This window comes from Malaclemys terrapin, chromosome 3 (assembly GCF_027887155.1).
Source record: "Malaclemys terrapin pileata isolate rMalTer1 chromosome 3, rMalTer1.hap1, whole genome shotgun sequence".
In the NCBI taxonomy this organism is placed as follows: Eukaryota; Metazoa; Chordata; order Testudines; family Emydidae; genus Malaclemys; species Malaclemys terrapin.
The window spans coordinates 208,711,808-208,724,008 of NC_071507.1; the positions used below are offsets into that span (position 1 = coordinate 208,711,808).

The 12,201-nt window shown below is 55.0% G+C and overlaps 1 protein-coding gene across 2 annotated transcripts in view; it reads left to right on the forward strand.

Annotated features, from left to right (window-relative positions):
- The window catches only part of IFT172 (intraflagellar transport 172), a 120,426-nt gene that overhangs the window by 81,291 nt on the left and 26,934 nt on the right, over positions 1-12,201 (forward strand). For both annotated transcript variants that reach the window (XM_054022079.1, XM_054022080.1), the window contains exons 36-41: positions 359-457; positions 1,612-1,721; positions 2,888-2,951; positions 3,678-3,764; positions 10,248-10,364; positions 10,863-10,973. In XM_054022079.1, the coding sequence (XP_053878054.1) occupies positions 359-457; positions 1,612-1,721; positions 2,888-2,951; positions 3,678-3,764; positions 10,248-10,364; positions 10,863-10,973 (588 nt within the window). The remainder of the gene's footprint in view (positions 1-358; positions 458-1,611; positions 1,722-2,887; positions 2,952-3,677; positions 3,765-10,247; positions 10,365-10,862; positions 10,974-12,201) is intronic.

Consider the following 12,201-nt stretch of genomic DNA (forward strand, 5'->3'; position numbering starts at 1 on the left):
ACACTGGTTCCCCCACCCCAAAGAGACACCATGCCCAACCCCCACACGTCTCTGAGGGCTTCAGGCTGACTGAGACCCGAGAGATGAGCTGGGCACCAGTGTCCCATTGATGGCTGTGCCCCACACAACCGCCAGGGCCAGGGTTGGACTGTCCACGATGGGGCCCCTCCCTGCAATCTCAGGGCCGGGGCCTGGCTTGCCCCAACGGGGCCCCTTCCCCCAATCTTGGGGCTGGGGCCCAGCTCTCCCCGACAGGCCCCTCCCCCCAGTCTCAGGGCCGGGGCCTGGCTCTCCCCAAAGGGCCCCTTCTCTCTGACAGTTCCCATCCCTTGCACTGCTGATGCCTTTTGTCCTGCAGGCAGCTGAGCTGGCCATTAAATTCTTGGGCCAGCCTCGGAGCGTGGAGGTGACGCGGCTGGTGGGACCCCAGCTGGTGGCCATGAAGAAGTACAGTGCGGTACGGGCTGCTGCTGTCAGCGCAGTGCTGAAGGGAGGGAGGTGTTAATGTCAGTGGGATGAACGGGGAAGGGGTGACTTGGTTACCGTCTCAGGGGGTAGGTGCCACCAGACTCCTTGTTTTTGGTTACAGTCTGTGAGTACCTACATAGGGAACAAACATTTAATAACATGCGCTTCAGTCTAGCAGAGACAGGGCTAAAGCGCCCATGGCTGGAAGCTGAAGCTAGAATTCAGACTGGCAATAAGGTGTGAATGTTTAGCAGTGAGAGTCATTAACTACTGGAACAACTTGCCAAGAGTCGTGGAGTCCTGATTTCCCACCTCGTCTCCCTATAAGGAGCCCCAAAGGGTCTGGGGTGGAACGATGCGTCCCCTCCTTCTGTCCACCAATTACATCTCATTTCCCACACCCCAGTTTGGGTCCATTGATTTCAGATTCCCTTCTCCTTTGCTTCTCAGACGCCATCTCAGCACAGTCCTTGGGCGGGAACAGGAGCTGCTTTGGTGGGACCAGTCCACTCTGTCTTTGATCTTTGCTGACTTGTATAAACAGCTTTAAGTATCAGCTAGAATTGGACGCCTTCGGGTCCAGGCCTCTGCACAACAGCAGGGGAAGTGAGGAGGGAGCGCTGGAGGCCGTGCAGTCTCTGCATGTCGACCAGGGGGGCGAGAAGGGAAGGGGACATCGTGTCCCAGAGAAGGAGACGGACGCTGTGTCCTGAGGCTAAGAGTATGAAATATTGGGTGAGCCAATCACCATAGTGTGCTTGGATTTTCAGAAAGCCTTTGACAAGGTCCCCCACCAAAGGCTCTTGAGCAAAGTAAGGAGTCATAGGATAAGAGGGAAAGTCCTCTCATGGGTCAGTAACTGGTTACAAGATAGGAAACAAAGAGTAGGAATTAGTGGCCAGTCTTCACAATGGAACAGTGAGGTGGCCAAATTTGCAAATGATACAAAATTCACTCCCCTTGAAACCTCTGGCATTGGCCTGTGTGGGCAGACAGGACCTGGGCTAAATGCAGCATTGCCCAGGGGCTGCAGTCAGGGCTCTGGCCCCATGGTGTGGGCTCCATACAAGTGGGCGCAGACGGCCTCTGGTCTTGGAGCTCCAGGTGACAATGCCCAAGCGTGACCCTGCTCCGCTTCTGCAGGCAGCTGAGCTCTACCTCAACCTGGACCTCATCCGAGAAGCCATTGATGCCTTCATTGAGGGTGAGGAATGGAACAAGGCAAAACGTGTGGCCAAGGAGCTCGACCCCAGGTAACCCTCAGGTCTGGTCCTCCCCACTGCCCCCCTGCAGGTCCCCCTCCATCCGTCCCCCCCTCACTGCCCCCTGCAGGTTCTCCTCCGTCCGTCCCCCCCTCCACTGCCCCCTGCAAGTTCCCCTCCGTCCTGCCCCCCCCTCCACTGCCCCCTGCAAGTTCCCCTCCGTCCTGTCCCCACCTCACTGCCCCCTGCAGGTTCCCCTCCATCAGTCCCCCCCTCACTGCCCCCAGCAGGTTCCCCTCCGTCCTGTCCCCCCCTCACTGCCCCCTGCAGGTTCCCCTCCATCAGTCCCCCCCTCACTGCCCCCAGCAGGTTCCCCTCCGTCCTGTCCCCCCCTCACTGCCCCCTGCAGGTTCCCCTCTGTCCTGTCCCCCCCTCACTGCCCCCTGCAGGTTCTCCTCTGTCCTGCCCCCCCCTCCACTGCCCCCTGCAAGTTCCTCTCCGTCCTGTCCCCCCCTCACTGCCCCCTGCAGGTTCCCCTCTGTCCTGTCCCCCCCTCACTGCCCCCTGCAGGTTCTCCTCTGTCCTGCCCCCCCTCCACTGCCCCCTGCAAGTTCCTCTCCGTCCTGTCCCCCCCTCACTGCCCCCTGCAGGTTCCCCTCCATCCTGCCTCCCCCCACTACCCCCTGCAAGTTCCCCTCCATCCTGTCACCCCCTCACTGCCCCCTGCAGGTTCCCCTCCATCCGTCCCCCCTCACTGCCCCCTGCAGATTCCGCTCTTTCCCCCACTCCCCTACTGTCCCCCAGTCACCCTCAGCCCCATTTCCCCCTACCGCCCTTAAGGCACTTTCAGTCCTACCCCCGTCCCCTTTTGCCTGTCTCCATCCCCTCCCATCCGGAGTGCTCTGGTCCTGTCCCTGCGCACAGTTTTCTACTACCTTCCCCCCAGGGACCTCCGTGCCTCCTCCCTGCCTCCCTTCCCTCGCAGCCTCCTGCCAGGGGTTGGGATGTCTGTCTGCCCTCACCTCCAGGTGCCACAAGGGCCTGCTCCCCCTCCAGGTCCTGGCAGATGCACCCCAGGTGGGTCGCTCCTTGTCCCTGTCACTGCAGCTGCAATGGGACCCCCACCAGGCCCCTGTGCTCCACTCTGGGCGCCTCCCCATGGTGGCCATAGGGCACCCTTGGTTTGGCTGCCAACAAAGTCTCCTTCTGCCCGGCAGGTCGGAGGAGTACGTGGACCAGCGCTATAAGGAGTATTTAAAGCATCAGGGCAAAGTAGATTCGGTATGAATGTTTTTGTCTGGGGCTGGGCAGGGGGCCAGGGTCGTTCTGTACCCAAAGGGCCCTCCCATGGGGCTGGGTGAGGGGGCAGGGCCATTCTGTGCTGGGGGTGGTGCATTGTGTGGGGGTCTGAGTGCTAACGTGCAGGGCAGTATGATGCGTGTATGGCTGGGTGTCCATGCTGGGGGGCAATGGGCTAGGTGCCCGTGCTGGGGAACGGTGTGATGCGTGGGGGCTGGGTGCCCATGCTGGGGGGCAGTGGAGGGCTAGGTGCCCATGCTGGGGAACCGTGTGATGCGTGGGGGCTGGGTGCCCATGCTGGGGGGCAGTGGAGGGCTAGGTGCCCATGCTGGGGAATGGTGTGATGTGTGGGGGCTGGGTGCCCGTGCCGGGGACAGGTGTAGGGCCTGGGTGCCCGTTCTGGGGAGCAGTGGGGGCTGGGCGCCCATGCTGGGGGGCAGTGGAGGGCTAGGTGCCCATGCTGGGGAATGGTGTGATGTGTGGGGGCTGGGTGCCCGTGCCAGGGACAGGTGTGGGGCCTGGGTGCCCGTTCTGGGGAGCTGTGGGGGGTTGGGTGCCCGTTCTGGGGAGCAGTGGGGGCTGGGCGCCCATGCTTGGGGGGGGTTGGGCGCCCATGCTGGGGAGCAGTGGGGGGCTGAGCGCCCACGCCAGGGGGCACCTCCCCTGCTCATTACGTTCTCAGGGTGTCGTGGCTCTCTCCTGTTACAGCTAGTGGGGGTGGATGTCATGGCTGCCCTGGACATGTATGCGGAGCGGGAGCAGTGGGAGAAGTGCCTGGAGACCGCGGCCAAGCAGGTACTGCTCCAGCCCTGGGCACTGTGCTCACAGCTCTGCCCTGCTGCGCAGGCCAGGCTAGACCATCCCTGACAGGGGTTTGTCCAACCTGCTTTTAAAACTCCCCAATGATGGAGATTCCACAACCTCCCTGGGCAATTTATTCCAGTGCTTAACCACCCTGACAGCTAGGAAGTTTCTTCCTAATGACCAACCTTAACCGCCCTTGCTGCAGTTTAAGCCCATTGCTTCTTGTCCTATCCTCAGAGGTTAAGAAAAACAATTTTTCTTCCTTCTCCTTGTAACAACCTTTCTCATACTTGAAAACTCTTATCATGTCCCCTCTCAGTCTTCTCTCTTGATTTAGTCCTAAGTGGAGCACAGGATCTGGTCCAAGAGGTGAATATAGCTGGACCACTTGGTAATAGTGACCATAATATAATTAAATTTAAGATCCCTGAGGCGGGGAAAACACCACAGCAGCCCAACACAGTAGCATTTAATTTCAGAAAGGGGAACTACACAAAAATGAGGGCGTTAGTTAAATAGAAATTAAAAGGTTCAGTGCCAGAAATAAAATCCCTGCAAGCTGCGTGGAAACTTTTTAAAGACGTCATACTAGAGCCTCAACTTAACTGTACACCCCAAATTAAACAACATAGTAAGAGAACCAAAAAAGTTCCACCGTGGCTAAACAACAAAGTAAAAGAAGCAGTGAGTTACAAAAAGGCATCCATTAAAAAATGGAAGTTAATTCCTAATGAGGAAAATAGAAAGGAGCATAAACACTGGCAAATGAAGTGTAAAAATACAATTACAAAGGCCAAAAAAGAATTTGAAGAACAGCTAGCCAAAGACTCCAAAAGTAATAGCAAAAAAAAAAAAATGTAAGTACATCAGAAGCAGGAAGCCTGCTGAACAACCAGTGGGGCCACTGGATGATCGAGAGGCTAAAGGAGCACTCAAGGATGACAAGGCCATTGCAGAAAAACTAAATGAATTCTTTGCATTGGTCTTCACGGCTGAGGATGTGAGGGAGATTCCCAAACCGGAGCCATTCTTTTTAGGTGACAAATCTGAGGAACTGTCCCAGATTGAGGTGTCATTAGAGGAGGTTTTGGAACAAATGGACAAACTAAACAGTAATAAGTCTCCAGGACCAGATGGTATCACCCGAGAGATCTGAAGGAACTCAAATGTGAAATTGCAGAACTCCTAACTGTAGATTGTAACCTATAATTTAAATCAGCTTCTGTACCAAATGACTGGAGGATAGCTAATGTGATCCTAATTTTAAAAAAGGGCTCCAGAGGTGATCCCGACAATTCTAGGCCGGTAAGCCTGACTTCAGTACCGGGCAAACTGGTTTAAACTATAGTAAAGATCAAGATGGTGAGACACATGGATGCACATGATTTGCTGGGGAAGAGTCAACATGGTTTTAGCGAAGGGAAATCATGCCTCACCAATCTACTAGAATTATTTGAGGGGGTCAACAAGCATTTGGACAAGGAGGATCCAGTGGATATAGTGTATTTAGATTTTCCGAAAGCCTTTGACAAGGTCCTTCACCAAAGGCTCTTAACAAAGTAAGCTGTCATGGGAAGAGGGAAGATTCTCTCATGGAAACAAAGGGTAGAAATAAATGGTGTTTTCAGAATGGAGAGAGGTAAATAGTGGTGTTCCCCAAGGATCTGTACTGGGCCCAGTCCTAGTCAACATATTCATAAATGATTTGGAAAAAATGGTAAACAGTGATGTGGCAAAATTTGCAGATGATACAAAACTTCTCAGGATAGTTAAGTCCCAGGCAGACTGTGAAGAGCAACAAAAGGATCTCTCAAAACTGGTTTCAGAGTAGCAGCCGTGTTAGTCTGTATCCGCAAAAAGAACAGGAGTACTTGTGGCACCTTAGAGACTAACAAATTTATTAGAGCATAAGCTTTCGTGGGCTACAGCCCATTTCTTCGGATGCATATAGAGTGGAACATATATTGAGGAGATATATATACACACATACAGAGAGCATGAACAGGTGGAAGTTGTCTTACCAACTCTGAGAGGCCAATTAAGTAAGAGAGAAAAACTTTTGAAGTGATAATCAAGATAGCCCAGTCCAGACAGTTTGATAAGAAGTGTGAGAATACTTAAAAGGGGAGATAGATTCAATGTTTGTAATGGCTCAGCCCTTCCCAGTCCCTATTCAATCCTGAGTTGATTTTGTCTAGTTTGCGTATCAATTCCAGCTCAGCAGTCTCTACAGTATCCCCGATAATGTCACAACTAACCTGGTGGCTGAACTTTGTGACTTTGTCCTCACCCACAACTATTTCACATTTGGGGACAATGTATACCTTCAAGTCAGCAGCACTGCTATGGGTACCCTCATGGCCCCACATTATGCCAACATTTTTATGGCTGACTTAGAACAACGCTTCCTTAGCTTTCGTCCCCTAACGCCCCTACTCTACTTGCGCTACATTGATGACATCTTCATCATCTGGACCCACGGAAAAGAAGCCCTTGAGGAATTTCACCACGATTTCAATCATTTCCATCCCGCCATCAACCTCAGCCTAGATCAATCCACACAAGCGGTCCATTTCCTGGACACTACTGTGCTAATAAGCGATGGTCACATAAATACCACCCTATACCAGAAACCTACTGACCGCTACACTTACCTACATGCCTCCAGCTTCCATCCAGGCTTCATTGTCTACAGCCAAGCTCTAAGATATAACCGCATTTGCTCCAATCACTCAGATAGAGACAAGCACCTACAAGATCTCTATCAAGCATTCTTAAAACTACAATACCCACCTGCTGAAGTGAAAAAACAGATTGACAGAGCCAGACGAGTACCCAGAAGTCACCTCCTACAAGACAGGCCCAACAAAGAAAATAACAGAACACCACTAGCTGTCACCTTCAGTCCCCAACTAAAACCTCTCCAGCGCATCATCAGAGATCTACAACCTATCCTGAAAGATGATCCTTTACTCTCACAGATCTTGGGAGACAGACCTGTCCTCGCTTACAGACAACCCTAGGGTTACCATACGTCCGGTTTTTCCCGGACATGTCCTGCTTTTCGGCAATCAAACCCCCGTCCGGGGGGAATTGCCAAAAAGCCGAACATGTCCGGGAAAATGCCGGCCGGGCACTTCCCCTCCCGCGGCTGCTCTGCTCCTCCCTTGACTCTTCGGCTCTGTTTAAGAGCCGAGCTGCCCGAGCGCTATGGGCTTCAGGCAGCCCCCTTGCCTCCGGACCCCAGCCACCGGCCGGGCACTTCCCCTCCCGGGCTCCGGCGGCGCAGGGTCCGAGCGCTATGGGCATCAGGCAGCCCCCTTGCCTCCGGACCCCAGCCGCCGGCCGGGCACTTCCCCTCCCGGGCTCCAGCAGAGCAGGGTCCGGAGGCATGGGGGCTGCCCGAAGCCGGTAGCGCTCGGGCAGCTCGGCTCTTAAACAGAGCCGAAGAGTCAGGGGAGGAGCACAGCCTCTGGCTGCGGCGGCTCTGCTCCTCCCCTGACTCTTCGGCTCTGTTTAAGAGCCGAGCGCTACGGGCTTTGGGCAGCCCCCATGCCTCCGGACCCTGCGCCGCCGGAGCCCGGGAGGGGAAGTGCCCGGCCGGGGGCGCAGGGTCCGGAGGCATGGGGGCTGCCCGAAGCCCAAGCGCTTCCGGCTTCACGGTTTGCCGGGCAGCCTCCAGACCCTGCGCCCCCGGCTGGGCACTTCCCCTCCCGGGCTCCAGCTGCGCTGGGGAAGCGCCGGCCGGGGGCGCAGGGTCTGGGGGCTGCCCGGCAAACCGTGAAGCCGGTAGCGCTTGGGCAGCCCTTTTTGCATGGCTGGAAGTGGGAGGGGGCGGAGTTAGGGCGGGGTTGGGATGAGGAAGGGGCGGAGTTGGGGCGGGGCTGGGGGTGGGAAATGGGCGGGGCCAGGGCCTGTGGAGGGTCCTCTTTTTTTATTTGTTCAATATGGTAACCCTAGACAACTCCCCAACCTAAAGCAAATACTTACCAGCAACCACACATCACTGAACAAAAACACTGACCCAGGAACCTATCCTTGTAACAAAGCCCGATGCCAACTCTGTCCACATATCTATTCAAGTGACATCATCATAAGACCTAATCACATCAGCCATACCATCAGGGGCTCGTTCACCTGCACATCTACCAATGTGATATATGCCATCATGTGCCAGCAATGCCCCTCTGCCATGTACATTGGCCAAACCGGACAGTCTCTACGCAAAAGAATTAATGGACACAAATCTGACATCAGGAATCATAATACTCAAAAACCAGTGGGAGAACACTTTAACCTGTCTGGTCATTCAGTGACAGACCTGCGGGTGGCTATATTACAACAGAAAAACTTCAAAAACAGACTCCAACGAGAGACTGCTGAGCTGGAATTGATATGCAAACTAGATACAATCAACTCAGGATTGAATAAGGACTGGGAATGGCTGAGCCATTACAAACATTGAATCTATCCCCCCTTGTAAGTATTCTCACACTTCTTATCAAACTGTCTGTACTGGGCTATCTTGATTATCACTTCAAAAGTTTTTTTCTCTTACTTAATTGGCCTCTCAGAGTTGGTAAGACAACTCCCACCTGTTCATGCTCTCTGTATGTGTGTATATATATCTCAATATATGTTCCATTCTATATGCATCCGAAGAAGTGGGCTGTAGTCCACGAAAGCTTATGCTCTAATAAATTTGTTAGTCTCTAAGGTGCCACAAGTACTCCTGTTCTTTTCACAAAACTCGGTGACTGGGCAAGAAAATAGCAGGAGAAATTCAGTGTTGATAAATGCAAAGTAATGTACATTGGAAAACATAATCCCAACTATACCTATAAAATGATAGGGTCTAAATTAACAGTTATCACTCAAGAAAGAGATTGTGGAGTCATTGTGGATAGTTCTCTGAAAACATCCGCTCAATGTGCAGCGGCCGTCAAAAAAGCAAACAGAATGTTGGGAACCATTAGAAAAGACAGAAAATATCATATTGCCTCTATATAAATCCATGGTATGCCCACATAGAATCATAGAATATCAGGGTTGGAAGAGACCCCAGGAGGTATCTAGTCCAAACCCCTGCTCAAAGCAGGACCAACCCCAGCTAAATCATCCCAGCCAGGGCTTTGTCAAGCTGGACCTTAAAAACCTCTAAGGAAGGGGATTCCACCACCTCCCTAGGTAACCCATTCCAGTGCTTCACCAGCCTGCTAGTGAAATAGTGTTTCCTAATATCCAACCTGGACCTCCCCCACTGCAACCTGAGACCATTACTCCTTGTTCTGTCATCTGCCACCACTGAGAACAGCCGAGCTCCATCCTCTTTGGAACCCCGCTTCAGGTAGTTGAAGGCTGCTATCAAATCCCTCCTCACTCTTCTCTTCTGCAGACTAAACAAGCCCAGTTCCCTCAGCCTCTCCTGGTAAGTCACGTGCCCCAGGCCCCCATCATTTTCTTTGCCCTCCGCTGGCCTCTCCCCAATTTGTCCACATCCTTTCTGTAGTGGGGCCCCCAAAACTGGACACAGTTCTCCAGATGTGGCCTTACCTGTGCCGAATAGAGGGGAATAATCACTTCCCTCGATCTGCTGGCAATGCTCATACTAATGCAGCCCAAAATGCCGTTAGCCTTCTTGGCACCAAGGGCACACTGTTGACTCATGTCCAGCTTCTCATCCCACTGTAATCCCTAGGTCCTTTTCTGCAGAACTGCTGCTTAGCCAGTCGGTCCCCAGCCCATAGTGGTGCATGGGATTCTTCCGTCCTAAGAGACAAAACTGCCAGATGAATTTACTCAGATTTCCATGGGAATTTTGCCCAAGCAAGGATTTCTCTATTGTACATAAGGAGGGCAAAAAATAAAACAAGAAAAGCCATGTGCATGTTGCAAGTGCTTTGGAGGACAGGGTTAAAATTCAAAATGATCTGGACAAACTGGAGAAATGGCCTGAAGTAAATAGGATGAAATTTAACGAGGACAAATGCATCCATCCTTAGAAGTTTTTAAGGTCAGGCTTGACAAAGCCCTGGCTGAGATGGTTTAATTGGGAATTGGTCCTGCTTTGAGCAGGGGGTTGGACTAGATGACCTCCTGAGGTCCCTTCCAATCCTGATATTCTATGATTCTATGACATGATGAAAAACTTAGCATTATACAAAATCATTGCAGTCCATAATAAGTGGATCAAAAGCTGTTTACATGGTAGATTGTAAGAAGTGGCTGAATAGGAAATCTTTGTCTAACGGGGGTGTTTCTACTGGGGTCCAGAAGCGCTCTGTTCTCTGTCCAGTGCTGTTCTATATCCAGATCAGTGGTCTGACAGAAAATATCAAATATCTGCTGGTAAAATGCCGAGGTGACACCCAAATGAGTGGAGGAGTTAATCATGAGATGGTGAGTAAGTTCTACAGAGGATCTGGATCTAAAGCCCGACCCGGCCATTGCTTCCTCTCTCTGTCCCTGCTCCAGAATTATAAGGTCCTGCACAAGTACGTCGCTCTGTACGCAACCCACCTCATCCGGGAAGGCAGCTATGACAAAGCACTGAGCCTGTATGTCCAGCATGGAGCCCCTGCCAACCTGCAGGTAAAGGAGATGTTCAGTGCAGCACTGGGATCCTCTCCAGCCCTGGCCCTGAGGCTGGGGCCTTGTGCTCTGGCCATGCCGCTCTCTCTCCGGGCCATGTCTGTAGGGAAGGTGGTGTAGGACCCAGCTCTGCACCCCCAGGGGCCCCTCCCCGCTGGGTCTGCGGCCACTTCCCGCTCCCTCTGCCTCCTGTGCAGAGATGGGGAGGAGGCTGAGGATCTACCCCACATGTGCTGCGTCCTGGCAGGTGCCACTTTGTCTTGTTTTTCCTGGGAGACTGGGCTGTAGAGAGAGGCCTGGGGAGGAGCCTGCGTTGCCAGGGGGCAGTTCTGGGGCCACTGCTCCCTGCATGCTGGCTGGACACGTCGCTGCAGGATACTGTGTGCATGTGTAGCTGCTGGGACCTCCTGTCTGTGTTCCCTCGCGCGGCGGGGGAGACTGGGGCTCCCCTCAGCTCCCACCCGGTGCCCAGGATATGTGGCTTCCCTTCTCATGCAGAATTTCAACATCTACAAGCGTCTCTTTGTGGAGATGGTGAACGCGCCCGGCATGAACAGCACCGAGGCCTATCCCAGCTGGGCCGACCTGCGCGACGTCCTCTTCAACCTGGTGAGTGCAACCGCGGTGCCCCTGCTGGCGAGACCCCTACCCGCAGCGGAGCTCAGAGCTCTGCCCCCCAGCCCCCGGAGCTGCTCAGCGTCCATGGCTCCCTCTGCCCCTCACTGCTCAGCGCCCACGGGTCTCTCTGCCTCCCACTGCTCAGCGCCCACGGGTCTCTCTGCCCCCCACTGCTCAGCGCCCACAGCTCCCTCTGCCCCCCACTGCTCAGCGCCCACGGGTCTCTCTGCCCCCACTGCTCAGCGCCCACAGCTCCCTCTGCCCAGCACCCACGGCTCCCTCTGCCCCCCACTGCTCAGGGCCCACAGCTCCCTCTGCCCCCCACTGCTCAGCGTCCATGGCTCCCTCTGCCCCCCGCCCCACTGCTCAGCGTCCATGGCTCCCTCTGGCCCCCCAAATGCTCAGCACCCACGGCTCCCTCTGCCCACCCCCCACTGCTCAGCGCCCACAGCTCCCTCTGCCCTGCCCCACTGCTCAGCGCCCACGGCTCCCTCTGACCCCCACTGCTCAGCGTCCATGGCTCCCTCTGCCCCCGGCCCCACTGCTCAGCGTCCATGGCTCCCTCCGCCCCCGGCCCCACTGCTCAGCGTCCATGGCTCCCTCTGCCCCCCGCCCCACTGCTCAGCATCCATGGCTCCCTCTGCCCTCCCCCACTACTCAGTGCCCACGGCTCCCTCTGCCCCCCACTGCTCAACATCCACGGCTCCCTCTGCCCCCCCCCACTGCTAAGCACCCGTGGCTCCCTCTGCCCCCCACTGCTCAGCACCCACGGCTCCCTCTGCCCCCCCCGCTCAGCGCCCACAGCTCCCTCTGCCCCCCCCACTACTCAGCGCCCACAGCTCCCTCTGTCCCCCACTGCTCAGCGTCCACAGCTCCCTCTGCTCCCCACTGCTCAACAGCCGCGGCTCCCTCTGCCCCCCACTGCTCAGCGCCCACGGCTCCCTGTGCCCCCCCCCACTACTCAGCGCCCACGGCTCCCTCTGTCCCGCCCCCCACTGCTAAGCACCCACGGCTCCCTCTGCCCCCCCCACTGCTCAGCGCCCACAGCTCCCTCTGCCCCCCCCCCACTGCTCAGCGTCCATGGCTCCCTCTGCCCCCCACTGCTCAGCACCCACGGCTCCCTCTGCCCCCCACTGCTCAGTGTCTCAGCTCCCTTTGCCTCTTCCAACCCCTTGCAGCACTGCTTAGCATCCACTGCTTCCCCGCCCAGACACCCACC